Genomic DNA, 27,904 nt, shown 5'->3' with positions numbered 1-27,904 from the left:
GCATTGATGGAGAAATGCCTTACAGCTTGAGTAGTACTTTTTCACCTAACCACTTAAATGGTTATTATAAAATGGGACACTGAGAAATTAGAAGAGTGACTTAATCCCACCTGCTCAATTGAAGCTCTTCTTATAGGTGAATTTAATTAGGAAATTGTTACATATGGTATCAATTACATAGTCAGCTCAAGCCTCAAATTCAGCCGACTTTAGTTTCAAAATCAACTGCAATTTTGTTTATTTAAAGACACTGGGGTCTTTAAAAAAGACCCACCCCAGTCTGCTGAGTAGCTAGGACAGCAGGCACCTGTCACTGTGCCCAGCTCTTTTTTTTTTTTTTTTCTTCTTTGGTAGAAAAAGTGCTATTTTCTGTAATCCTACGTTAAAGAGAATGCTTTGACAATAGATTTTTCTCTTCCTTTAGCCCCCTCCAACCTTCCAGATAGAACCCCGCCCCCAAAGAACACAGGCAAAGAAGAAACATCAGCCTCAATAATTTATTGCAAACTCCCTAATATCACATGCTGATGTGCTTGAGAATTCACTCAGGAATGTTCTGGGATTGGGGCCAGAAGGTAGAGAGCACCATGAAAGTGCAAACTGTGAGGCCGGATTGCTGAGGGGCAGACTTTAGGACCAGTCTGGGTGGGCTAAGCTGCCTTGGGCAGGAAGGAGCTGGGCCAGGCCAGGAGCCTGAGGTTCTCCTTTGGCCAACCCACCCCAGGTTTCCAGCCCCTCCTCCTCACTCAGGTCCTACACGGTGAGGGAGGTGTGGGGAGGTTAGCGGCTCTACAGCTGCCAGGCTTGTGGGCACTACCAGTTGAGCGTGGGGCCCCTAGTCTAGTCCTTCACTGGGGAAAGCTTCCAAGGGCTTAGGCTTTCACTGAAGTATCCTCAGACAGGTCGGGATGAGGGATGAGGCCTTGCCCTTGGGGGGCTGCCCTTCCTCTGTAGCATCGAGGAGCTGCTGCAGGTAACAGGAGGTGCCAAGCATCACGTGGCCCGTGGCCTGCATGCTGAAGAGGGCCCAGCGGAGAGCTTCCCTGGGTGGAATGAGAGGGCATGCAAGTCAAAACCACAAAGTAGGCTGGGCATGGTGCTCACACCTGTAATTCTAGCACTTTGGGAGGCCATGGAGGGTGGGTCACCTGAGGTCAGGAGTTTGAGACCAGCATGGCCAACATGGCGAATCTCTGTCTGTACTAAAAATACAAAAATTAGCCAGGCATAGTGGTGGGTGCTTGTAATCCCAGCTACTCCAGAGCCTGAGGCAAGAGAATTGCTTGAATCCAGGAGGTGGAGGTTGCAGTGAGCCGAGATGGCACCACTGCACTCCAGCCTGGGTGATAGAGCAAGATTCTATATTTAAAAACAAACAAACAAAAAACATGAGGCTGGGCGCAGTAGCTCATGCCTGTAATCCTATCACTTTAGGTGGCCGAGGCGGGTGGATCATTTGAGGTCAGGAGTTTGAGACCAGCCTGGCCAACATGGTGAAACCCTGTCTCTACTAAAAAATACAAACAATTAGGCAGGCGTGGTGGCAGACACCTGTAATCTCAGTTACTCAGGAGGCTGAGGCACAAGAATTGCTTGAACCCAGGAGACAGAGGTTGTAGTGAGCTGAGATTGTACCACTACGCTCCAGCCTGGGTGACAGAGTGAGTCTCTGTCTCAAAAATAAATAAATAAATGTATAAATAATAAATAAAAAACAAGAGTGTACCCCCTCTCTGCATCCCCATATTCCCATGCTGGCCTGGAAGGGATTGGTTTGATTATGTTTGTTTTCTTCATTAATAACATTTGAATACCACTGAGGTGGTAGCACTAAAAGCACTTCATCAATTCTAGAGCGATGTGCAAACAGGAACAGATGCTGCAGATGAGGTCAGGATTAGGGCGAGGACCTGCAATTCCACCTTAACTGAGATGCCCGGAACCTCCCTACTTTCTCATGCGAAACTCCAGCTCATTTCATAAGGCTTTCTATTTTTCTACTACTACTTTGGACCAGATTAATCTCCATAACATGGCTCTGCCCCTTGAGACACTCTGTTCTAGACTCTGAGGCCTTTCCAAGTCACCTGCAGTCTAACTGATGTTCAGAGTGCTGGACATGAAGACACCCATGCCTGGCATGAGCATGTACTGAAAACAGAAACTGAATTAGGCCGGCCTAAGTCCTAATCCAGTCTTGTTAGCTGGGTGAACTTTAGCAAACTGCTCTAGCTTTGAGCTTCAACTCCCTCATGGGTAAAATGGGATTGCATCTGCCACCCAGGGTCATAAGGCTGAAATAGCATAAAGCAATTAACATGGGGTTGGATGTTTGGAAAGTAGGGGAAATGGGGAAGTGGGAGCGGGTTCTTTTTTTTTTTTTGAAACAGAGTCTCGCTCTGTTGCCCAGAGCTGGAGTGCAGTGGCCGGATCTCAGCTCACTGCAAGCTCCGCCTCCCGGGTTCTCGCCATCCTCCTGCCTCAGCCTCCTGAGTAGCTGGGACTACAGGCGCCCGCCACCATGCCCGGCTAGTTTTTTGTATTTTTTAGTAGAGACGGGGTTTCACCATGTTAGCCAGGATGGTCTCGATCTCCTGACCTCGTGATCCGCCCATCTCGGCCTCCCAAAGTGCTGGGATTACAGGCTTGAGCCACCGCGCCCGGCCAACAGGTTCTAACCTCACATATTCTCATGCTTCCTGAGACATTTGGTTAGACTTTCAAAAATAAGTTTTAAGAAAAGTTCATTATATAGTACAAATGACTCTGGTCCATAAGACTTGCAAATTAATTCTGTCCTATGGAGGGAAGATTATTTCATCCCTCCCATTCGCACGGGGGAATAATCCAATTTTGTATGTATACATTTATCTCTTTTTTTTCTTCTTTTTAGAGACAAGGTCTCATGCTGTTGCCCAGGCTGGAGTACACAGTGGTATGGTCATTTCTCACTGCAGCCTCAAACTCCTGGGCTCAAGCAATCCTCCCACCTAGCTGGGATTATAGGGAGATACTACCACTGCCAGCATTTTGTGTGTGTGTGTGTGTGTGTGTGCGCGCATGCACACGCGCATGTGGTAGAGACTGGGTCTCACTATGTTGCCCAAGCTGGTCTCAAATTCCTGGGTGCAACAGATCCTCCTGCCTTGACCTCCCAAAATGCTGGGATTCCAAGTGAGAGCCACTGCACCCAGCCTATCTCATCGTTCTTGCTGGACCTATATATGTGTGAGATTTTGAATTCTCCTTTGAACTGATTGTAACTTCTTGCTACTTCTCTCTCTTTTTTTTTTTTTTTTTTTTTTTTTGAGACAGAGTCTCGCTTAGTCGCCCAGGCTGGAGTGCAGTGGCGCGATCTCGGCTCACTGCAAGCTCCACCTCCCGGGTTCACACCATTCTCCTGCCTCAGCCTCCCGAGTAGCTGGGACTACAGGCGCCCGCCGCCTCGCCCGGCTAATTTTCTGCATTTTTAGTAGAGACGGGGTTTCACCATGTTAGCCAGGATGGTCTCGATCTCCTGACCTCGTGATCCGCCCGCCTCGGCCTCCCAAAGTGCTGGGATTACAGGCGTGAGCCACCGCGCCCGGCCGCTACTTCTCTCATTAATTAATGAATTCAATTAAATCTTTGACACATGCTCTTTTTCCACTTCTGCGTTAGGTGTATGAGAGAGTCTTGCTCTTTCGCCCAGGCTGGAGTGCAGTGGCGGAATCTTGGCTCACTGCAACCTCCACCTCCCAGGTTCAAGCAATTCTCCTGCTTCAGCCTCCTGAGTAGCTGGAATTACAGGCATGCACCACAATGTCCAGCTAATTTTTGTATTTTTGTATAGATTGGGTTTTGCCATGTTGGCCAGGCTGGTCTTAAACTCCTGACCTCAAGTGATCCACCCACCTTGGCCTCCCAAAGTGCTGGGATTACAGGTGTGAGCCACCACACCTGGCCAAAACATGTTCATTTTAAAAAATTGACTAGAATACTACTTAGGAAAACTCCCTATTTCCATAAAAAAAAAGTGTAGTTTCTAGAGTGGAAAGTAGTCATAAAAGCAAAATGCATCCAAGTTCCACCAGGAGGAACACATGCACCCCTGGGCACACGCCAGTGTCGTCCACAGCAGCACTTCGAGAGCCCATCAGGCTCCATGTTGTCTGATACAGGCTATGCTTTGTCAGCACTAATGCCAGACCCAGGCGCTGAGAAGGCTGAGTCCATGTGAACAGACAGGGGCTCTCCCATTGCCCATACCCACCCTGTCCCCAGGAAATCCCACTTCACTCACTTCACGATGCGTTTGGCCCCACAGCAGTGCAGATCGTAGGAAAGGGAGTACGTATCATAAAAAGTTGCCTTCACATTCAGGCAGCCAATGAAGTCCTGTGGGTTCAGCTTGTACAGGTCAAAGGTTACACGGGCCACATCAATCTTCTTGGCAGGCTTATGGAAGAGGGACTGTGGGTGCCTCGTCCCCTGCATTGAGACAAGCAAATGGTTAGCACCCCTTGAAGACATCTCCCAGGGTCCCGATTTTCTCCCCCGACAGGTGGAACCTCACCTGTTCTGATGGGGGCTGCCATTTCTGCCCCTTCTGGAGGACCATGAACACTATATCCCCTGCCAGGGCTTGGAAGTACTCTTCTGTCTCTACAGTTGTGCCATCTTCCTCCAGCACCAGAAAGAAGGGCTTGTCTGCCAGCATCAGAGTGTCCCGGACCTGGGGAATAAGGTCAGTGATGCTTCTGCCATCCCAGAACTAGTGGGCTGGGGTCTATGAGGTGGAACTGGAGCCCAAGCCCTCTGCTGTGTAATCACTACCCAGAGACTTTATCATGGTACCTCTTGGTTCCTGACTTCAGGGTTCATAGTCTAGAATAATATTGTCCAATAAAATATAAGTCACATATAATTTTTAATTGTGATATAGTTTACATACTCTAAAAGTTACCCTCTAAAAGTGTACAATTCAGGGTTTTTTAATATATTCACAAAGTTGTGCAGCAATCACCACTATCTAATAGTGCAGTGTTTACTAGGCTGGAATGCAGTAATCGTAAGCATATCATAAGCGTAAGTAGAGAGCATGTGACATAATTGTAGCTCATTGCAGCCTCCAACTCTTGGGCACAAGCAATCCTCCTGCCTCAGCCTCCCGAGTAGCGGGGACTACAGGCGCATGCATTACACCTGCCTAATTTTTATGTTTTTTTAAAGATAGTGTCTGGCTATGTTGCTCAGACTGGTCTCAAACTCCTGGCCTCAAGGGATCCTCCTACCTTGGCCTCCCAAAGTGCTGGGATTACAGGTATGTGCTATCATGCCCAGACATGATTCATTCTTTTTTTTTTTTTTTTGGCTAATAATATTCTACTATATAGATATACCAGATTTTAAAATCTATTTATCAATGGATGAACACTTGGATTGTTTCTTTTTGACTGTTATGAATAATGCTGCTATGAGTTTTTGTGTACACGTTTTTATATGAACACAGGTTTTCAATTCTCCTGGACATATACCTAGGAGTAGAATTGCTGAGTCATACATTAACTCTATGTTTATTTTATTTATTTATTTTTTTTTTTTTTTTGAGAGAAGGCTTTGCTCTTTAACCCAGGTTGGAATGCAGTGGTATAATCACAGCTCACTGCAGCCTCAACCTCCTGGGCTCAACGATCCTTCCACTTTAGCCTCCCAAGTAGCTGAGATTACAGGCTTGTGCCCTGGTTGTCCAGCTAATTTTTTTTGCGGGGGGAGGTGGAGACAGGGTACTGCTTTGTGGCTGAGGCTGGTCTCAAACTCCTGTGCTCAAGGAATCCTCCCACCTCAGCCTCCCAAAATGCTGGGATTTTTCAATCCCAGTGAATGCACTTGGCCTCTGCCTCTGGAGAATGGAAATAGTGGTAACTATCTTAAGGCTCTCATCAGAAGAAATACTGCAAGTCACCTGGCAGAATACATGGTCCATAATAAGAATAGGCTCCTCAGGACATTTACAACCACATCATTGGTTATTTTTGAATTCTCACTTCACTTTTCTTGCTTGGATTCAATAAGGAACATATTTTGCTACTTAAAAATCTTTCAATAAGGGCCTGGGCTCAGCAACACACCAATAGCAAGGAACATACCTAGCTCCCTGATCTCGGTTTCTGAATACCATTCTCCACTAAAATGAAACAGACCTCCTTAGAAAAAAATGGCCAAGAATTAGGGCAGGGAAAATACAAGATGAGCCTGTAATACCTTGCTGCACCAGAAAGTAAGAAAGCATGCAAAGAATGATGGGGACAGGATTAAAAAAAAAAGCACCAGAAAGTAAAAAAGCATGCAAAGAATGATAGGGACATGATAAAAAGACACAGAAGTCTGGGACAACTTGAGCATCAATAAATAATCTGTTGCCATTTATATATCCTACTAAAATAGGAATACCTGTGTCCCTTTTGATATGAATAAATAAATAGGCCAGGTGCAGTGGCTCATGCCTCTAATCCCAGCACTTTGGGAGGCTGAGGTGGGAGGATCACTTGAGGCCAGGAGTTTGAGATCAGGCTGCGAAACATAGCTAGACCCCATCGCTATTTTTTTTTTAGTTAAAAATTAGGTGTGAGGTTGTGTATCTATAGTCCTAGTGAGTCAGGAGGCTGAGGTGGCAGGATCACTTGAACCTAGGAGTTTGAGGCTGCAGTGAGCCATCATCACACCACTGCATCCTAGCCTGGGCAATGGAGTGAGACCCTTTCTCTAAAAAATAATAATAATAATAATAAGTGAATACAGTGACAGATGCAGAATTCAATGTTTACTTAGTACAAAGTACTGACCTAGAAAATAAATAACAGAGAGAAAAATGTTACATAGAGAAGCTTGACTGTACCTACCACTTTATTCAAATAATCAGAACAGTAAGGTGATAAAAATTGCATATAATTTTGCACTGACAATCTTTAAAAAATTTTTTTTAGACAGGGTCTCACTCTGTCACACAGGCTGGAGCGCAGTGGTGCATTCACAGTTTACTGAAGCCTCAAATTCCTAGGCTCAAGCGATCATCCTGCCTCAGCCTCCTGAGTAACTGAAACTACAGGTGCACACCACCATGTCCAGCTAATTCCTGCATTATTTTTGTATAGATGGGGTCTCACCATGTTGCCCAGGCTGGTTTTGAACTCCTGGGCTCAAGGAATCCTCCTGCCTCGGTCTCCCAAAGTGTTAGGATTACAGGCGTGAGCCACTATGCCTGGCCTGTAACTTATTTTTATCATATTCCTGCCAAATATATAAACCTGAATTAAAGAAATGGATAGGGCCGGGTGCAGTGGCTCATGCCTGTAATCCCAGCACTTTGGGAGGCCGAGGCAGGCAGGTCACAAGGTCAGGAGATCGAGACCATCCTGGCTAACATGGTGAAACCACGTCTCTACTAAAAATACAAAAAAAAATTAGCCAGGCGTGGTGGCAGGTGCCCGTAGTCCCAGCTACTTGGGAGGCTGAGGCAGGAGGATGGTGGGAACCCAGGAGGTGGAGCTTGCAGTGAGCCAAGATCGCACCACTGCACTCCAGCCTGGTCAACAGAGCAAGACTCCGTCTCAACAAAAAGAAAAAAGAAAGAAAGAAAGAAATGGATAGTTCCAAACCAAGGGCCAGTAAACAAAAATAGTTGGCTCACAATCTTCAAAATGGTCAAGGTCATGAAAGTCAAGGAAACACTGAAAAACTGTTCCAGACTAAAGGAAACTAAAGAACCATACAATTAAATAAACACTTGATCCTGACCTGGATCCTTTCACTACAAAGGATATTATTGGGACAACTGGCAATGCTTGAGTCTCAGGATTCAATTACAGTAATGTAATACTGTTTCCTGATTGTAATAGTTGTATGATGGCTACACAGGAGAATATCCTTGTTTGTAGAAAATGCACATTGAAGTATCCAAGAGTAATAGGCAGCAAGTTGGCAACTTACTCTCAAATGATTCAGGAAAAGTTTTGTATTGTATTTGTACTGTGTAACTTTTGTTAGTTTGTAATTGCTTCCTCCAGAGGAAGCCATATATAACAAGGACATTTTGATGCCAGGGGTGCCCAGGCCTCAGGGCAAAAAAGCAGCACCAAGTCCAGACTAGAGTATGAACAGGTCCTTTTGATCGAAAGCACAAGAAATGTAGTCTGCACAGCCAGAAGCCTTACAAAGGAGGGGAAATTTGCTCCCCGGAAGAATAGAACTAATACACAGAAATAGGGGAGGAAACTTAGAATAAAGAGGTGAGCTATGATTTATGTATGTTAACTAGAACCTAGTACTTGAAAGCCTAATCCAAACATTTGACCTGTACCAGGCACCTGGGATTGCAGGTCCCACCCCTATAGAGATGATCACTGAGGACGGGCGTGGTGGCTCATGCTTGTAATCCTAGCACTTTGGGAGGCAGAGGCAGGTGGATTTCCTGAGGTTGGGAGTTTGAGACCAGCCTGGTCAACATGACGAAACACCGTCTCTACTAAAAATACAAAAAAATTAACTGGGCGTGGTGGTACATGCCTATAGTCCCAGCTTCTTGGGAGGCTGAGGCATGAGAATCACTTGAACCTTGGAGGCGGAGGCTTCAGTGAGTCGAGATCATGCCACTGCACTACAACTTGGGTGACATAGCAAGACTCCATCTCAGGCTGGGCGTGGTAGCTCACGCCTGTAATCCCAACACTTTTGGAGGCCGAGGTGGGTGGATTGCCTGAGCTCAGGAGTTCGAGACTAGCCTGGGCAACACGGTGAAACCCTGTCTCTACTAAAGTACAAAAAATTAGCTGGGTGTGGTGGTGTGTGCCGGTCGTCCCAGCTACTCGGGAGGCTGAGGCAGGAGAATCGCTTGATCCTGGGAGGCAGAGGTTGCAGTGAGCTGAGATTGCACCATTGCACTCCAGCCTGGGTGACAAGAGCGAGACTTCGTCTCAAAAAAAAAAAAAGAAACAAAAACCAAAACAAAAAAACTAATGGAAGTGGGAAGCAAGAGATTTTCCAGCAAGAAAAATGTGCCCTGAAAATACCACTGACCTACTGATAGTGTAGGATGGTAACATACTGCCCTGCCCACCTGCCGTTACCAAACAGACATCAGCCATTGCTATCAGTTGGACGCTGTCCAGGTGGGCATTACCATATGTAGGTGCTGGTAGGTATCAGAAAGGAAACTGCCACCTTCTAAGCCCTGAATCTCAGCTCACAGCTAGGCTGTGCAATGTGCAGGGCACTCTCACCTTCAGGAGGAGGTCCTCAAGACTGTAAGCCATGATGCCCTTCCTCACGCTTCGATCCGCAGTGCTTACGCGGCAGGGCCGGGCCCTGGGGGCCACGGGGCTGGGCTCCGACAGCAGCTGCTGGGTCACCACAGAGGTACGCACTGACACGCGCCTGGGGGCAGTTGAAGCATCAGGGTGAGCCGCCCACTTTGCCCAACCCTTGCCCACCACACAGGGGAGCCACCTCCCCACCCCTCCAGACCAGGCTCATGATCAGTCAAGCCCCCATCGCCTGCTAATCCTGCTCTAGTCTTACTCAAAAGCCTGCTAGAGGCCAGGCACGGTGGCTCATGCCTGTAATCCCATACTTTGGAAGGCTGAGGTGGGCAGATCACTTGAAGTCAGGAGTTCAAGACCACCCTGGCTAACATGGTGAAACCCCATCTCTACTAAAAATACAAAGATTAGCCAGCGTGGTGGCATATGCCTGTAATCACAGCTCCGTAGGCAGGGACACAAGAATTGCTTGAACCCTGGGAGGCAGCAGAGGTTGTAGTGAGCTATGATGGCACCACTGCACTCCATTCTGGGCAACAGAGTGAGACCTTGACTTAAAAAAAAAAAAAGAAAGAAAAAGAAAAAAAGCCTGCTAGAGCAGTGCATCTCAAACTTTGAAGGGCACGTAAGTCACCAGGGCATCTGTTCAAATGCAGATTCTGATTGAGTAGACCTGGGTGAGGCCTGAGATTCCAAATGTTTCACAAGTTCCCAAGTGATGTTGATATGCTGGTTCTCAGACCATGAGGAGTAAGTAGCAAAGTAATAAAAGACCCATCTCACGTTCCCCCAATTACCACCTCTCTCTTGGCTTCACTCTCCTCACCTGTAAAGTTGGATGAAGTGGGGGAAACCCGAAGTCAATATAAGGTATTTTTTTAACTGAAGCACTCAATTTAGAACCAAAGGAATGGAAAGGACCTGGATTTTACAGTCAGGCAGTCCCAATTTAGAATTTTGGCTCCCTCATGGATTTGCTGGGTGATTGAGAGCACCCACTATGTGCCTCAGTTCTCTCACCTATTAATTTGGTATAATAACCCCCACTTCCCAAAGTTGTTGTGAGGCTTACATGAGATCAGGAGTAAAAGCACCATGCATAGCGTCTACTCCTTTCTATGCACGGTGTGGTGGTAGTGTAGGCAGCAGCATTAATATCACCCAGGGACTTCTTGGCAGTGCAGAATCTCAGGTCCCACTCCAGACCTCCTGAATCAGAATCTGCACTTGAACAAGGTCCCCTGTGACCTATATACCCGCTAAAGTTTGAGAAGTTCTGGCTTACAGCTCATAGGTGGCTCCCTTTCCATTCTGCCCATGGCTTTCCTCACCTGGAAAGGGACTTGGGGTAGAGAAGGCTAAGGGACTTCATGGCGTATTCCATCCTTGTCAGCTGGACTGTGTTGGACCTGGGAAAGAGGCAGAAACAACTCATCAGTGTGAGATGAGAGGGTTCCCATCTCTCTCATTGTTAGGCATGGTGCAACCCAACCCCTCTTCAGCAACCCTCCTCCCTCTTCTATCCCAACTCACACATACCTCCCCCAGCCCTTCTCCTGTCCAGTCCCAGGCATGCCAACCAAGACCAAGCTGGAGACCCCACCCCTCTCCCCACCGGGTGCTCAGGCTCAGCCTCACTCAGCAGCTACTGCTCCTGCCCCAGTCCCACTCACTCCATGTTTCTCAGCCCCTGGCTTTGGTCACACTGAGCAGATATCCCAAGTCAGGGCTGAAGAAGCCTTGCCCAATATTTTCCTGTCCTTGGGGACAGAGTCCACTTTACGCTGGCAGGAGGTGAGTCACACCACCTCACACTTCTGGGGACCGTTCCCTCACCTCTAGTCCAGAGACCTCACAGGCAGGCAGCCCAGTCAAAGCCTGCTCTCTCCCATGGGTCCTTGAGCAATCCGAACCCCTTCCTGAGGCTTCCCATGGGCCAAAAGAACATTCTGTGATGGTAGAGGCATGCCTTGTACATACTCTCCAATACCATTGCTACCAGCCCCATGTGGCTATTGAATATTTGAAACATAACGTGTGATTCAGGAGCTGGAATTTTTTTTTTTTTTTAGTTTCACTCTTGTCACCCAGGCTAGAGTGCATATGGGGCGATCTCGCTCACTACAACCTTCACCTCCTGGGTTCAAGCAATTATCCTGCCTCAGCCTCCCCAGTAGCTGGGAATACAGGGGCATTTGCCACCACATCCATCTAATTTTTAGTAGAGATTGGGATTCATCATGTTGGCTAGGTTGGTCTTGAACTCCTGATCTCAGGTGATCTCCCTGCCTCGGCCTCCCAGAGTGCGGGGATTACAGGCATGAGCCACTGCACCCGGCACAGGAGCTGTATTTTTTACTTTATTGAATTTTAACTACTTTAAATTTAAATAGCCACGTTTCCATGTGGCTCCTGGCATCCGTATTAGATCACAGGTCTAAGCAGATAGCCCTGGGCTCATCTGTCACCACTTTTTCTCTTAAACCTCTGTGCTCCAGCTCTTGAAGGCCCCAACCCTTTGCACAGATAGTTCCCTCCACCTGTAGTGCCTTTCTCTGATCTAGGGCGAAACTTTTGCAGCCTTGAAGACTCAGTTTCATTGCTTTCCACTCTTTAAAAGGAAAGTCTTCTTAGACCACTCACAAAATTATTACCCCTTCATCCTGCTGTTCCTAGCCAAGTGTGCCTCTGGGTCTGTTTGTGCTGTAGCCCCTCAGTCCCTGGGTGCCTGGCCCTGAGGTCCTCTTCCTATTCGAAGCCCCCAGCACAGGTAGGGCTTCGCACAGAGCAAGGGGCACAAGGGGTGGACATAAAAGCCCCCTTGCCAGTTGGGGACAATCACGCTCTCCTTTTAACAATTTGGGGGACTTTCCAGACCAGGCCCCACAGAGGCAGAAAGCCCTCTTCCCCACTTAGCACTACAGTAGTTCTAGTCCTAGCTACATGGGAGGCTGAGGCAGGAGGATTCTGCTCGCCTCAGCCTCACCCACTTCTTATCCCTAGCAAAACTGCCAAGAGCTACCTAACCTGCTCTCCAGGAGCAAAGAAAAAAAAAAATCCCCAAACCCAAAACAATAACAAACTCCTTACCTCCCCCTCACAGCCTCCTGGAAATACTGCCCTGTCCCGCCCAGCGCTCCCTTCATTTATTTCCAGCCCCCATGAAGCTCCTCCCCTGCCTTCAGCCCCAGCTGGGGAAAAAGGCTTGGGGTGAGAGCTGCAAGCCAGCCTCACTTCTAGAAAAGGCCTAAAAGGAGGGGAGAAGCCACGTTTCGAAAGCTTTGGCAAAAGGGATGGTCCATGACATGAGATCAAGCACAGAGGGCACAGAAAGCAGGCAGATGTGGGTTGTGGTCCCAACTCTACCCCATATCAGCTTGCTTGAGCTTAGACAGGTCACCTGACTTCTGTGAGCCCCCGTTTCTCTTCTCTGTATAACGAGGATAATGATTCCTGTTTTACAGGGTAGTGGTGAGGATTAGTGACAATAAAAGTAAAGGGGCACAGTGGCTCATGCCTGTAATCCCAGTGTTTTGGGAGGGTGAGGCGGGAGGATTGCTTGAGGACAGGGGAGGGGTTGGAGGACAACCTGGGCAACAGAGTGAGACCCTGTCTCTGAAAAGAAAGAAAGGAAGAAAGGAAAAAGTAGCCTGGGTGCAGTGGCTCACGCCTGTAATCCCAGCACTTTGGGAGGCCGAGGTGGTGAGTCACTTGAGGTCAGGAGTTTGAGACCAGGATGGGTGGTGAGTCACTTGAGGTCAGGAGTTTGAGACCAGCATGGCCAACATGGTGAAACCCCATCTCTACTAAAAATACAAAAATGAGCCAGGTGTGATGGTGTGCGCCTGTAATCCCAGCTACCTGGGAGGCTGAGGCAGGAGAATTGCCTGAGCCTGGGAGACAGAGGTTTCGGTGAGCCTAGATCACACCACTGCACTCCATTCTGGGCAACAGAGTGAGACCTTGTCTAAAAAAAAAAAGAAAAGAAAGGCCAGGCGCGGTAGCTCACACCTCTAATCCCAGCACTTTGGGAGGCCGAGACCGGTAGATCACAAGGTCAAGAGTTCGAGACCAGCCTGGCCAATATGGTGAAACCCCGTCTCTACTAAAAATACAAAAATTAGCTGGGCGTGGTAGTGGGTGTCTGTAGCCCAGCTACTCAGGAGGCTGAGGCAGGAGAATCACTTGAACCCAGGAGGCGGAGGATGCAGTGAGCTGAGATCACACCACTGTACTCCAGCCTGGGTGACAGAGCAAGACTCTGTCTCAAAAAAAAAAGTAAAGGCTTTGCAAACATAAACACTCAATAGATCCAAGTGATTATTACTATTACTGATAATATATGTTATTATTTTTAAATTTTTTTGTATTTTTCTCAATTTGATAATGTACATATTAAATCATAGCAGAGAGTAAGACAAGCTGAAATGTGGAGTGGTTAAGAGTGTAAAGATCCGGACCAGAAATGTGATTAGCTCAAAGCCTGTAATCCCAGCACTTTACAGGAGGCGAAGGCAGGTGAATCACGGTCAGGAGATCAAGACCATCCTGGCTAACATGTGGTGAAACCCGTCTCTACTAAAATACAAAACTAGCGAGTGACGTGGTGGTGAGGCCTGTAGTCTTCTACTCGGAGGCTGAGGCAGGAAGAATGCGTGAACCTGGGAGAAGTGGGCTGCAGTGAGCGAGATCCGGCCACAGCCTCCAGCCTAGGTGACACAGGGGACTCCGTCTCAAAAAAAAAAAAAAAAAAAAAAAAAAAAAAAGAGTGTAAGATCTGTGACCCAGCGAAGTTCCACTTCTGTGTGTGTGTGTGTGGTGTGTGTGTGTGTGTCACATAGAGCACATCTGTTGTCCCAGCTGCTCAGAAGGGAGGCTGGAAAACAGAAAGGGATCACTTGAACCCCAGAATTCTAGAGAATTTAGCAAAATTAATATAGGGAGACTATGACACAAAGAAACAAAACCAAAGAGCAAATTACATATATATGTGTGTGTATATATATATACACACACACACACATACACACATACATATATCCAAAAGAAATGAAAATATATGTCTACACAAAAACTTGTATGTGAATATTCATAAGATTATTCATAATAGCCAAAAGGTAGAAACACATGAATGTTCAATTGATAAATCAATTTTTTAAATGTGCATATCCATACATGGTATATTATTTGTCAAAAAGGATCCATGCTACCACATGGAGGAACCTTGCAAACAGCACAGAAAGTAGACAAAGCCAGTCACAGGAATCATATACACGTTGTATGATTCCACTTATATGAAATGTTTACAATAGGCAAATCTATGGGCGGGTGCGTGGCTCAAGCCTGTAATCCCAACACTTTAGGAGGCCAGAGGCGAAGCGGATCATGAGGGTCGGGATGCCGAGACCATCCTGGCAAGCTAACATGAGTGAAATCCCGTCTCTACTAAGAGAAATACAAAAAATTAAAATTTGAGGGTGGTGGTGAGGCTGCTATCCCAGCTACTCGGGGAGGCTAAGGCAGAAGAATAAATGAACCAGGAGGCTGCGTGGAAACCCAAGTGCCACCCTGCACTTCAACCTGGGCGACCAGGGGCTCACGTCTCAAAAGAAGACAAAATAGGTTGCTTCCATTTGGGAGTACCCAGGGATGCAGAGAGAGGAGGCAGGGTGGCTGCTAAGGTGGTACAGAGGTTTCTTTTTAGGGTTTTTTCTTTTTGAGACGGAGTCTTACTCTATCGCCAGGCTGGGAATGGTGGCACTGATCAGCTCACTGCAAGCTCCGCCGGGTTCGCCGTCACCTCGGCCTCCAGTAACTAGGATCTGAGCACCGACGCTGCAGCCCGGCACTTTTGTATTTTAGTAGAGGCGAGATTTCACCGTGTTGCTGGATGAATCTCGAACGCCGTGAGCTCCTTCTGCCTCCCCAAAGTGCCTGAGACCTGGCTTGACCCTGCGTAACCTTTCATTTTCTTTTTGAGACAGACCCTTGCTCTGTCACCCAGGCTGGAGTGCAGTGGCGCCATCTCGGCTCACTGCAAGCTCCGCCTCCCGGCCTTCTTTTTTTTTTTTTTTTTGATACAGAGTCTCGGAGTCTTGCTATGTTACCCAGGCTGGAGTGCAATGGTGCAATCTCAGTTTAGGGCAACCTCCGCCTCCACAGGCGGGTGCCACCACACCTAGCTAATTTTTGTATTTTTAGTAGAGACAAGGTTTCACCATGTTGCCCAGTCTGGTCTGGAATTCTTGACCTCAAGTGATCTACCTGCCTCTGCCTCCCAAAGTGCTGAGATTACAGGCATGAACTACTGCGCCTGGCCAGGTCTCTCTCTTTTTTTTTTTTAACCTATTAATTACAAACTATTTCGGTGATGGTTGTACAACCCTGTAAATATACTAAAAATCATTGACCTGTACACTTGAGTGGGTGATGTGAATTCTATGTCAATAAAGCTGTGTTTTTAAAAAAACATTTAACCTCATCTTTCTTTTAACACAGGGTTTTTCACACTTTGGTGCATCAGAATCACCTGGCAGGTTTGTTAAAATTCAGATTGCTAGGCCCCACCCCAGAATTTCTCAGTAAGTCTGGGGTGGTGCCTAGGAATTTGCATTACTAAAGGTTCCCAGGTGATTCAGAAGCCATGGCTGCTCAGGGAACCCACTTTGAGAACCAGTGGTCTAGTGCTAGCTGTGTGAGCTAAGTTCTCTAAGCTTCAGTTTGATCCAACAACTGGGGATAAAAATAGCTCTACAGAATCTGGTTTCCATGAAGATTAACTTGCTACAGAGTCTAGTGCATCCTTAGAGCTCAATAAATGGCAATTATTATTATTATTTAGATCTAAATCCTTCCCTGGAGGGGCTCTCAGGCAACCATCATTCATTTATTCAGCAAATATTTAGTAAGCAGTTACTATATGCCAGTCCTTCTGGGGCTAAGAATACAACAGGAAAGAAGACAGCCTTGTCCTAGACTTCAAGGAGCTGACATTCCTGAGGAAGGTGTGAACTCAGACCATGAAAAAATATGCAAATAAACAAAATAATTTCAGATAATGATGTTCTAGGAAGAAAACAAAACAAAGTGATATAATAACAACAGCTGGATAGTAAGATTGGCCTGTGCGTTCAACAAATGCCTCCAAGGAGGTGAGTTTTGAGGTAAATCCTAAATCTTGGGGAATGATCAAGACAAAGGAAACATCATTGCAAAGGATTTGAGAAGGGAGCATGAAGAGAGAGTGAGGAGACAGGAACACAAATAACTTAAACTTAAGGACAGACCAAGAGCCAGGAGAAAGGTACAAGCAAAACCCTTTAGGGAAGAGGTTCTGGAGAGAGTCGGGGCCCCTCCCTTCAACAGTCATGGCTCAAATATTTATTACTCCACTGTGTACTTGGTGTCCCGAGACAGACAGGCCAATAGATGACTCAGGAGAGTCATCTCTGACAGAAAACCAGACACAGAAAGACAAAGATAACCACGAGCTAAAGCCAGAGAGCACTGTCTGAGGGTGAAGGATAAACCCGGGGGATTTTTCACAGCAATTAGGAGAGGGAGATGGTTTTGACTCCATTGGAATTTATCTATTCAACTAGCATTTCTTTTCTTTTTAAATTTTTTTTCATTTTTCTTTTTTCTTTTAATGGAGATGGAGTTTTGCCATGTTGCCCAGGCTGGTCTTGAACTCCTGGGCTCGAGCTCCCAAAGTGCTGGGATTACAGGCGTTGAAATGTTCACACTATGCCAGACACTATGAGCTGCTGGGGACATGGATGACTTAGTTCTTGTCCCTGCCTTTGGGGAATTCACATTCCAGTGAGAAAGGCAATGTCTGAGCATGGTTCTCAAACTCTGTAGTGCATGAAAATCATCTGGGACACCTTGGATTGGAAAAGTACTGTAGCTACAAGTCAAAATTGAGAAGCCACTAAATTTAAAAATATATTCCTCATGTTAAATTTATAACACCATGAACAAAAAGTCAAAAGACGTAAAATAAATAGGGAAAATACTGTATATTTGAACTAATATCACAGACAAGAAGCTAGTCTCTCTCTTTCTTTCTCATTCTTTCCTCCCTACTCTATCTACATATAATTAAGGGCCAGGGCGGTGGCTCATGCCTGTAATCTCAGTACTTTGGGAGGCGGGGGCAGGCAGATCACGAGGTCAGGAGATCGAGGGAGACCATCTTGGTTAACATGGTGAAACCCCATCTTTACTAAAAAAATACAAAAAAATTAGCCAGGCGTGGTGGCAGGCGCCTGTAGTCCCAGCTACTCGGGAAGCTGAGCCAGGAGAAGGGTGTGAACCTGGGAGGCGGAGCTTGCAGTGAGCCGAGATTGTGCCACTGCACCCCAACCTGGGCGACAGAGAGAGACTCTGTCTCAAAAAAATAAAAATAAAAAAATAAGAAGACTGAGCCGGGTATGGTGGCTCCCACCACGCCCAGCACTTTGGAGGCCGAGGCAGGTGGATTGCCTGAGGTCAGGAGTTCGAGACCAGTCTGGCCAACAGACTACCAAGTTGTTGCTAGAGCTGGGACTCAGACAGACTCATATATTGCTGGTGAGAATATAATTGGTATAACCACTATGGAAGGCATTCTGACAAGATCTATCAAAATTTCAAGCACAATATATTCTTTGATCCAGCAATACCACCTCTGGGATTCCAGACTACAGATCTACTTGACCATGAGTAAAATTATATATGTACAAGGTTATTCTCTGAAGCTATATTTGTAATAGCAAAATATTGGAAACACAAATGTCCAACAAGAGGGGGTACGTCAGGTAAATTATGTTATAGTCATATAATGAAATGGCACTAAGAAAAAAGACGGCCAGGCGCGGTGGCTCACGCCTGTAATCCCAGCACTTTGGGAGACGGAGGCAGGCAAATCATCTGAGATCAGGAGTTGGAGACCAGCCTGGTCAACATGGTGAAACCCTGTCTCTACTCAAAAAATACAAAAATTAGCCAGGCGTGGTGGCACGCTTCTGTAATCCCAGCTACTCAGGAGGCTGAGGCAGGAGAATCACTTGAACCCAAGAAGCAGAGGTTGCAGTGAGCTGAGAATGTGCCACTGCACTCTGGCCTGAGCAACAAGAGTGAAACTCCGTCTCAAAAAACCAAAAAACCAAAACCAAACCAAAACAAAACAAAAAACAACAAAAGAGTTTCTTTATGTACTGATCTGGAGAAAACAGTCAAGACATATTGTTCAGTCAAAATAAGGCAGGGTCGGGGCACAGTGGCTCACACCTGTAATCCTAGCAGTCTGTGAGGCCGAGGCAGGAGTATTGCTTGAGGCCAGGAGTTCAAGACCAGCCTGGACAACATGGTAAGACCTTGTCTCTACAAAAAACACAAAAATTAGCTGGGTGTGGTGAAACACGTCCCAGCTACTCAGGAGGCCGAGGTGGGAGGGCCCCTTGAGCCCAGGAGTTTGAGGTTGTAGTGAGCCACGATTGTACCACTGCACTTCAGTCTGAGCAAGACCCTATCTCTAAAAATATAAATAAAATAAGGCCAGATGTGGTGGCTCATGCCTGTAATCCTAGCACTTTGGGAGGCTAAGGCAGGAAGTTTGCTTGAGGCCAAGAATTTGAAACCAGCCTGGGCAACATAGCAAGACCCCCATCTCCATAAAAAATGTAAAATAAGCCAGGCATAGTAGTGCATGCCTATAATCCAAGCTACTCGCATGGCTGAGGCAGGAGGCTCACTTGAGCCCAGGAGATCAAGGCTTAGTGAGCCACGATGGTACCACTGCACTCCAGCCTGGGCAACAGAGCAAGACGCTGTCTCAAAAAAAATAATAATTAATTAAATAAAAAATAAAAATATTCTGAGAGTTTGTAGCTTCCCCAAGCTGCCAAGGAAATTCATGGCACAAAAACAGCTATGAACCTCTGCTCTAAACAGCCATGCCTTTGCATTAGCATCCTTTCCGTATGACCATTTGTATTTTCTTTTTGAGACAAGGTCTTGCTCTGTTGCCCAGGTTGGAGTGCAGTGGTGTAATCATGGCTCACTGAAGCCTCAACCTGCTGGGCTCAAGTGATCCTCCCATCTCAGCCTCCTGAGTAGCTGAGACTACAGACATATGCCATCTTGCCTGGCTAATTTTTTTTTTTTTTTTAGAGATAGGTTCTTGCTACGTCGCCCAGGCTGATCTCAAATTCCTGGACTCAAGCAATCCTCCTGCCTCAGCCTCCCAAAGTGCTGGGATTATAGGCATAAGCCACCATGCTCAAGGTCTCATCATGTTGCCCAGACTGGCCTCAAACTCCTGAACTCAAGCAATCTTCCCACCTCAGCCTCATGAGTAGCTGGGACTACAGGTACATGCCACCGCAGCCAGCTTATTGTTTGGTTTTTGAACCATGTAAACACATTATCTAGTCAACATTTTAAATTAAAAAGATACTCTTAGGCCCAACTTTGGGGAATGATTCATTTGGGTAACGGTGGGGCCCAGAAATCTGTGGTTTTAACAAGCATCCTGGATGAGTCTATCACAGATGGTTCTAGACCAGGCTTCACAGACAGCAAAAACGATGAGAGCTAACGTGGAAGCAGGTGATTTTTGGTGCAGTAAGATGGGTCCTAAAGGGTCAGCAGGATTTCCACAGGAGAAAGAAAGACATTCTAGAGAGCCTGGGGGGAGGTGACAAATATTCCTGGCCCATTTTCCCAGAGGTCCTGAACCCTCTTAGTTATCCCTCAATGGGTCCTGAACCCTCTTAGTTATCCCTTAAACAGGACAGTAACAGATCTGGCAGAAAAATCCTCCAGCCCTAGGGTCACTTTGGTCTGAGTTCTTACAGTGCTATTGCTGTGTGATCCTGGGCAAGTCACTTCCCCTTCCTGAGCCTTAGTTTTCCCTTGTGTAAGATAATGATAACAAAAGTAGTTATCTCCAAGGGTAATGGAAAAAGAGAATGAGTTCACATGTGTGAATATGCCTAGCATAGAGTAGGTACTCAATAGATATTGCTGATTTCTTTTGTCTCACTCTGTCACCCAGGCTGGAGTGCAATGGTATGATCTCGGCTCACTGCAAACTCCGCCTCCCAGGTTCAAGCGATTCTCCTGCCTTAGCCTCCTGAGTAGCTGGGACTACAGGCACATGCCACCATGCCCAGATAATTTTTTGTATTTTTAGTAGAGACGGGCTTTCACCGTGTTAGCCAGGATGGTCTCTATCTCCTGACCTCGTGATCCGCCCACCTCGGCCTCCCAAAGTGCTGGGATTACAGGCGTGAGCCACTGTGCCCGGCCTTTTTTCTTATGTTTTTAAAATTTGAGACAGGGTCTCACTCTGTTGCTCAGGCTGGAGTGCAGTAGTGTGATCTTGGGTCACTGCAACCTCCGCCTCCTGGGTTCAAGTGATTCTCCTGCCTCAGCTTCCCGAGTTAGCTGGGACTACAGGTATGAGCTACCACACCCTGATAATTTTTGTATTTCTTTTAGTAGAGACATGGTTTCACCATTTTGACCAGGCTAGTCTTGAACTCCTGACCTCAAGTGACCCACGACCTCGGCCTCCCAAAGTGCTGGGATTACAGGTGTGAGCCATGCTCGGCCAATGTTGCTGATTTCTTGCTTGTCTTTCTCAGATCCCAGCCACACAGAATCCCTTCCTAATGTGAGCCCTTTGCTAGTCATATGTGCTCTTGTTACCCACCTACGGATGTTAAATCCCAAGGAACTCAAATCTGTTCCTGTCTGTCCATTGCCACCTCTTAACCCAAGCCACCCCTAGGATTGCCTGAATTACTGCAGTAGCCTTCAAGTGATTCCTCTGCTTCACCCTTGGTCCCTGTGAGCCATTCTCTACACAGCAACTAGATCTAGCTATCTTTAGTTATTTACAGACAGTGTCTTACTCTGTTGCCCAGAATGGAGTGCAGTGGCATAATCATGGCTCACTGTAACCTTGAACTCCTGGTCTCAAATGATTCTCCCACCTCATCCTCCCGAGTAGCCTGGACTACAGGCACGTACCACCATCCCAGCTAATATTATTTTATTTTTTATTTTTGTAGAGACAGGAGTCTCACTATGTTGCCCAGGCTGATCTCCTGCCTTGGCCTCCCAAAATGCTGAGATTACAGCCTTGAGGCACTGTGTCCCCACCTAGATCTATCTTTTTTTTTTTTTTTTTGAGACGGAGTCTGGCTCTGTCACCCGGGCTGGAGTGCAGTGGCCGGATCTCAGCTCACTGCAAGCTCCGCCTCCCGGGTTTACGCCATTCTCCTGCCTCAGCCTCCCGAGTAGCTGGGACTACAGGCGCCCGCCGCCTCGCCCGGCTAGTTTTTTGTATTTTTTTAGTAGAGACGGGGTTTCACCGTGTTCGCCAGGATGGTCTCGATCTCCTGACCTCGTGATCCGCCCGTCTCGGCCTCCCAAAGTGCTGGGATTACAGGCTTGAGCCACCGCGCCCGGCCTAGATCTATCTTTTAAAAATGCAAAATTGTGTCATTTTCCTGGTTAAACCTTTCAGTGGTTCCCCAAACCGCCTGGGATAAAGACTTAACTCTTTACTGAACCCTGCAAATGCTCCAGTCACTCTTAAGTTCCTTAGTTCTTTGAACAGCCAAGTGCTTTCTGGATTTGGGGCCTTCTCACGTGCTGTTCCCTCTGCCTGAAAAGCTCCGCTCCCCACCTCTTTAGCTAATTCCCACTCAGGCTTCAGACAGCTTAATTGCTGCCACTCCAGAGAGACTTTCCTAACCCTCCAGGTCAGGGAGAGAGGCCTCATTTTTCCTCCCTCAGCCTCCTGTGTTTTCTTGTATTTCTTTTTTTTTTTTTTTTTTTTTGAGACGGAGTCTCGCTCTGTCGCCCAGGCTGCTTGGGTGCAGTGGGGCTGATCTCGGCTCCGCCGAGGCTCCGCCTCCAGTTCATGGGCTACTCTGCCTCAGTCTCCCGGTAGCTGGGACTATAAGTATCCCGCCACCTCGCCAGCTAATTTTTTGTATTTTTTAAGTAGAGGCGGGGTTTCACCGTGTTAGCCAGGATGGTCTCGATCTCTGACCCTGTGATCCACCCACGTCTCGGCCTCTAAAGTGCTGGGATTGGGCTTGGTACAGCCGAAGCCCGTGGCTGCCAGCTTCATGGGTACAAGTTCTTCCCCCGACTGGGCTGTGATCCCTCAGGGGAAATGGACCAAGTTTATTTCTGTGTCTGCAGGTCATAGCACAACAGTATCCTGGTGCATGGTGGATGCTCAGTATACATGCTTTTTTCTTTCTTTTTTTCTTTATTCGGATAACATAACTTCTTTCTTTAAAGTTTTGCTTAGTATTTTGTTGTTGTGGCAAAATGCACACAACATAAAACTTACTATGTTAATCATTTTTAAGTGTACGGTTCAGTGGCATTAAGCACACACATACAGTTGTACAATCAACACCACCGTCCATCTCCAGAACATTTTTCATCTTCCCAAACTGAAACTCTGTATCCATTAAACACTAACTCCCCGTTCCCTGTCCACCCCTCAAGCTTCTGGCAATGGTCATTCTACTTTGTCTCTACAGATAAAATTTATTTGGAAATAATTTTTCTTTCATGGCCTTGACATTTTTGAAGAGTACGGTCCAGCTCTCTTCTAGAATGTCCCTCCGTCTGGATTTATGTCATTTCTTCATGATTAGATTCAGTGAGGTATTCTTCGGAGAAACATCTTAGAAGTGATGCTGTGTCCTCAGAATATTAAAAGAGGCACAAGATATCAGTTTATCTCATTATTATTATTATTATTATTTTTTTTTTTTTTTTTTTGAGACGGAGTCTCGCTCTGTCGCCCAGGCTGGAGTGCAGTGGCCGAATCTCAGCTCACTGCAAGCTCCACCTCCCGGGTTCACGCCATTCTCCTGCCTCAGCCTCCCGAGTAGCTGGGACTACAGGCGCCTGCCACCTGGCCCGGCTAGTTTTTTGTATTTTTTAGTAGAGACGGGGTTTCACCGTGTTAGCCAGGATGGTCTCGATCTCCTGACCTCGTGATCCACCCGTCTCGGCCTCCCAAAGTGCTGGGATTACAGGCTTGAGCCACCGCGCCCGGCCTAGTTTATCTCATTATTGATCAAATTAATTATTTGGTTAAGGGGGACAAGCCAGATTTCCTCACTGAGAGGTTCCCGTTTTCTCTTTGCAATTATTAAATGTGAGAAACTTATTATGAGACGGAGTCTCACTCTGCACTCTGTCCCCCAAGCTGGAGTGCAGTGGCACATTCTCGACTTACTGCAACCTCTGCCTCCCTGGTTCAAGCGATCCTCCTGCCTCAGCCACCCAAGTAGCTGGGATTACAGGAACCCGCCACCACACCCGGCTAATTTTTGTATTTTTAGTAGAGACGGGATTTCACCATGTTGCCCAGGCTGGTCTTGAACTCCTGACCTCAAGTGATCCACCCACCTCGGCCTCCCAAAGTGCTGGGATTACAGGCGTGAGACAGTGTGATGTCTGCTCCAGGGAAAGTCACAGAATGTATCAGTTTCCCCCTCTGTAAAGTGTGGACAGAGGTATCCTAAACTGATACTACAGTTTAAGAAAGTAAAAGTGTTCAAGCGGCCTCTGAGCGCCAGCAAAAACACGCTGAGTCTGTGGATTAATTTCCTCCGCGCTCCACGGGAGGCGGGGCTGGGTGGGGCGGGGGCGAGAGGGAACAAGGGCGCCTGCGCTGAGAGGAATGACCACAGAGTCGGTCCTCCTGAGACAGAGGGGCCGGAAGTTCTCTTCACAGAGTCGCGCGGCTGTGGTGGTGGCTCTGCGGCGGCGCAAATAGGGTCCGTGGGCCACTTGGCGCTGTCGTTGCGGTAGCAGGTCCGCGTGAGGGGTTCGGGGGTTCTGGGCAGGCACAATGGCGTCTCGAGCAGGCCCGCGAGCGGCCGGCACCGACGGCAGCGACTTTCAGCACCGAGAGCGCGTCGCCATGCACTACCAGATGAGGTATGAAGTGAGGCGAGGAGCACGGAGGTTTTCTCCCCGGCCGGAGCCTGCGGGGCTTGGGGAGCGACGCCGGCCCGGCCTCAGGGTCTTGCTCCCCAGCCAGCCCCCGCGCACCTGCCAAGTCCCCTCTTCCCGTGACGGCTTCAGGCCTGTCCCCCATCCTGGAAAGCCCCGTCGCCCCCGCGAGCTCCACCCCTTGATCCGCCCGGTGCCTTGAGGGGATCCAGCCCCGCGTGGACTCCCGAGTCACGTCGATGCTGGCCCTGCTGTGTCACCTTCGAAACCGAATTTCTGAGCCTCAGCTTCCTTATCTGTAGAGGGAGAGAATAATCTGCCTTTTAGGTTTTGGTGAAAGATTAATCAGTAATTCGTATAAAGGAAATAGCGTAAGGCCTACCGCGTAATATATGGTAGGTGTTATATTTTGGGCCGTTTGGGGGGATATAGACAGTAAAAGGCAGCCTCTCCTAAGGATGCCTTGCCTAAAATGAATTCTATAAACACTCCCACGTAAGGAGTATTTCTACATTCGATTACTAGTTCGACGGATACTGAACTTCCAACCATCGTACACTGCTAGACACTAGGTTATAATAGTGAGCAAAAGCAGACATGGTCTTTGTATGCATGCTATACCTTCAATAAACAATTTTATTTTAAAAAAGAAAAGAAAAAAACTGTTCCCTGCCTTCATGGAGCCTGAAGTCTAGAGGTAACTTTTTTTTTCCCCAGCCTTTCCACATTTTCTACAATAAATATTTTTAAATAAAAATTTTAAAATATTTACTTCCTTAAACCCATTGACCTCTCCCAGAATGTTCTTCATATCTTTCTCTCCAGAGTTTTGAAGAAGGACGAGCTCTTTGAACCCTCATTTCTTTCACATCTCTAGGCCCCGGCTGAAGGGGCCTCACAACTTAAGCAGGTGTTTTCATGACAGCCCAGAGTGGAAACATTGCCCTTAGGGATATGAGGAGGATACATTTGGGACCTGAGAGAATTCGAAGAATAAGATAAGTGTGTACTTACTTTAGATGAAAAATCTGGCTGGAGAAGTATGGGCAGCCTGAGTACTTTTCCTCTCTGCCAATACCTTCCCCTCCAGGCTTTAATCCTATGGTGCAGTCAGAGTCCTCTTGCTAAACACAGCTCTGAGTTACCCTTCTGCCTTATTATTATTATTATTATATTATTATTTATTTTTGAGACAGAGTCACGCTGTGTCGCCCAGGCTGGAGTGCAGTGGCGCGATCTCAGCTCACTCCGCCTCCCGGGTTCACACCATTCTCAGCCTCAACCTCCCGAGTAGCTGGGACTACAGGCGCCTGCCACCACGCCTGGCTAATTTTTTTGTATTTTTAGTAGAGACGGGGTTTTACCGCATTAGCCAGGATGGTCTCGATCTCCTGACCTCATGATCCACCCGCCTCAGCCTTCCAAAATGCTGGGATTACAGGCGTGAGCCACCACGCTGGGCTCTACCTCTTTATTACTAGTTTTTTTTTTTTTTTTTTTAAATAGAGATGGGGTCTCATTTTGTTGCCAGGCTGATCTCAAAGTCTGGGCTCAAGCATTCCTGCCTCAGCCTCCCAAAGTGCTTGGATTACAGTTGTGAGCCACCATGCCCAGCCTCTTCTGCCTTTAACTCTCATAGCCTTTGTGACTTCATATCCCACTACTACTCCTCTCCCCCTAATAATATGTTCCTGCCCCATGTAACCAATTGCTTTCTTGGAACACAAATACTTGGGCCTTTTTGCTTGCATGCTCCTGCATGGGATGCCCATCTTCACTCAATCCTGAGGCTAGTTCACATATCACCTGCCTCTAGATAGTCATCTCTGACATTCCATGCCAGGCAGAGTCGATTCCTCCTTCCTGTGGTCTCATATATCTGGGAACATATATTTACTAGAACTTTTTCACTTCATCTTCTAATTATTTTTTCCTCCTCTGCTCTTTGTGCCAGGCTTCTAGGCTGTTTTATTCAAATTTGTGTCCCAGTGTCCAGTACAGTTGCCTGGCATATAGTTGGTGGTAAGAAAAATTTGAAAGGTACTTCTCCCTCTGCTCTGCCCCACAGTGTGACCCTCAAGTATGAAATCAAGAAGCTGATCTACGTACATCTGGTCATATGGCTGCTGCTGGTTGCCAAGATGAGCGTGGGACACCTGAGGCTCTTGTCACATGATCAGGTGGCCATGCCCTATCAGTGGGAATACCCATATTTGCTGAGCATTTTGCCCTCTCTCTTGGGCCTTCTCTCCTTTCCCCGCAACAACATTAGCTACCTGGTGCTCTCCATGATCAGCATGGGACTCTTTTCCATCGCTCCACTCATTTATGGCAGCATGGAGATGTTCCCTGCTGCACAGCAGCTCTACCGCCATGGCAAGGCCTACCGTTTCCTCTTCGGTTTTTCTGCTGTTTCCGTCATGTACCTGGTGTTGGTGTTGGCAGTCCAAGTGCATGCCTGGCAGTTGTACTACAGCAAGAAGCTCCTAGACTCTTGGTTCACCAGTACACAGGAGAAGAAGCATAAATGAAGCGTGTCGGACTGCGCTTTAGAGTGAAGCCTGGACCTCCCATTGAATGAAAGGACAGTAGTACAGCGGTTCTAAATTCCTTCTGGTGATTTTAGCAGTTGTGATGTTGGTACCTGGTGCAGACCAGGCCAAAGTTCTGGAAAGCTCCTGTTGCCATCTGCTGTGGTGGCAAAACTATAATTTATTTCTGGTTGGCTAGAACTGGGTGACCAACAGCTATGAAACAAACTTCAGCTGTTTGAAGTTGAACTTTGAGGTTTTTCTTTAAGAATGAGCTTCATCGTTGCCTCCTCTCGGTCATTCTCCCCATTTCCATCCATTACCTCTTAGCCATTGAGACTGAAGGAAATAGGGAATAAATCAAATTACTTCCTGTGTAGGTCATGGATCAGGAAACATTTGGGAAGCTGCTCCGTCGGCAGGCTGTGGTCTCTTCTGCAAAGCATTTTAATTAAAAACCTCAGTAACCGTGCCCACACTGTGCCTTGTGTTTGGGGCTTGATAGAGTGTGAAAGGTGTGTTGCTTGAAAGGTGAGGCCTTAGACACTAGGAGATGATGGGTAGAAGCCCCTTGAGAAACCTAGCAGTGGCCATAGAGAAGTAGATTGGGTATGGGGAACCTAAGTCATAGTTCTAACCTACAGCTGATTGGTAAGAACTATGGGCCTGACATTTAATCTCTCCCTCTATGAAATAGTCCATTCTCATTTATCTAGCTTAGGTTATGGGCTCTTTTAGTTGGATATTCACATTTATCATTCAGTGTTAACTGAGTATCAATTATGAGTCCACTACTGTATAATGGCATCCAAAAGGATTTTAAAGTACCTCTGTTTATAGGGAGTTTACAATCTAGTAGAAACTTGTTATTCATGTGAAACAACCAGTGAACATAGTATCTAATGATGTGGAGCAAATACATTAAAAATAGGAAGGGAGAGATCTGTGATTAAAGGCCCTTTCACACCTGAAATTCTGACACAGTATTTATTGCATGAAAGATAATGTGTCTGTTTGCACTTGATTTTATTGTCTCTGGATGATGCCCAGATCTGTAAGTGCAGAGCTCTGCCCTTTCCAGAGTTGTAGTCA

The 27,904-nt window shown here is 47.0% G+C and overlaps 2 protein-coding genes across 7 annotated transcripts; one reads left to right on the top strand and one right to left on the bottom strand.

Moving 5' to 3' along the window:
* Window positions 1-483: 483 nt before the first annotated feature.
* Window positions 484-12,483, bottom strand: CIDEC (cell death inducing DFFA like effector c). 3 transcript variants are annotated; one of them, XM_021934212.2, is made up of 6 exons: window positions 12,387-12,483; window positions 10,628-10,705; window positions 9,258-9,411; window positions 4,556-4,714; window positions 4,283-4,470; window positions 484-1,043 (listed from the first exon to the last, which is right to left on the bottom strand). In XM_021934212.2, the coding sequence occupies exons 1-6, from the start codon at window positions 12,440-12,442 to the stop codon at window positions 881-883; spliced, it is 798 nt and encodes a 265-aa protein (XP_021789904.2). In that variant the 5' UTR covers window positions 12,443-12,483; the 3' UTR covers window positions 484-880. The 3 variants fall into 3 exon arrangements, with proteins under 3 accessions (XP_021789904.2, XP_021789905.2, XP_031519021.1); XM_021934213.2 differs by lacking the exon at window positions 12,387-12,483 and adding an exon at window positions 10,970-10,998; XM_031663161.1 differs by lacking the exons at window positions 9,258-9,411; window positions 12,387-12,483 and having other exon boundaries at window positions 10,628-10,700.
* Window positions 12,484-24,019: 11,536 nt separating this feature from the next.
* Window positions 24,020-27,290, top strand: JAGN1 (jagunal homolog 1). Of its 4 annotated transcripts, XM_031663158.1 has the most exons (3): window positions 24,304-24,978; window positions 25,107-25,283; window positions 26,350-27,288. In XM_031663158.1, exon 3 carries the CDS (start codon window positions 26,423-26,425, stop codon window positions 26,810-26,812), a length of 390 nt encoding a protein of 129 aa, XP_031519018.1. In that variant the 5' UTR covers window positions 24,304-24,978; window positions 25,107-25,283; window positions 26,350-26,422; the 3' UTR covers window positions 26,813-27,288. The 4 variants fall into 4 exon arrangements, with proteins under 4 accessions (XP_003918636.1, XP_031519018.1, XP_031519019.1 ...); XM_003918587.4 differs by lacking the exons at window positions 24,304-24,978; window positions 25,107-25,283 and adding an exon at window positions 24,020-24,266 and having other exon boundaries at window positions 26,350-27,290; XM_031663159.1 differs by lacking the exon at window positions 25,107-25,283.
* The last annotated feature ends 614 nt before the right edge of the window (window positions 27,291-27,904 follow it).

Source organism: Papio anubis, chromosome 2 (genome assembly GCF_008728515.1).
Source record: "Papio anubis isolate 15944 chromosome 2, Panubis1.0, whole genome shotgun sequence".
NCBI lineage: Eukaryota > Metazoa > Chordata > Mammalia > Primates > Cercopithecidae > Papio > Papio anubis.
Note: the sequence above shows the minus strand (reverse complement) of the source record. Positions and strands in the feature narration are given on the sequence as shown.

Bases quoted from the DNA above. Each gene is read 5' to 3' on its own strand.
- CIDEC (XM_021934212.2), bottom strand. From the start codon at position 12,442: ATGAAGGGAGCGCTGGGCGGGACAGGGCAGTATTTCCAGGAGGCTGTG. The intron at 10,706-12,386 runs GTAAGGAGTTTG...CCTCTTTCCCAG, and splicing joins CAGGAGGCTGTGAGGGGGAG to GTCCAACACAGTCCAGCTGA. The intron at 9,412-10,627 runs GTGAGGAAAGCC...AACTGCCCCCAG, and splicing joins TACCCCAAGTCCCTTTCCAG to GCGCGTGTCAGTGCGTACCT.
- JAGN1 (XM_003918587.4), top strand. From the start codon at position 24,178: ATGGCGTCTCGAGCAGGCCCGCGAGCGGCCGGCACCGACGGCAGCGAC. The intron at 24,267-26,349 runs GTATGAAGTGAG...TCTGCCCCACAG, and splicing joins GCCATGCACTACCAGATGAG to TGTGACCCTCAAGTATGAAA.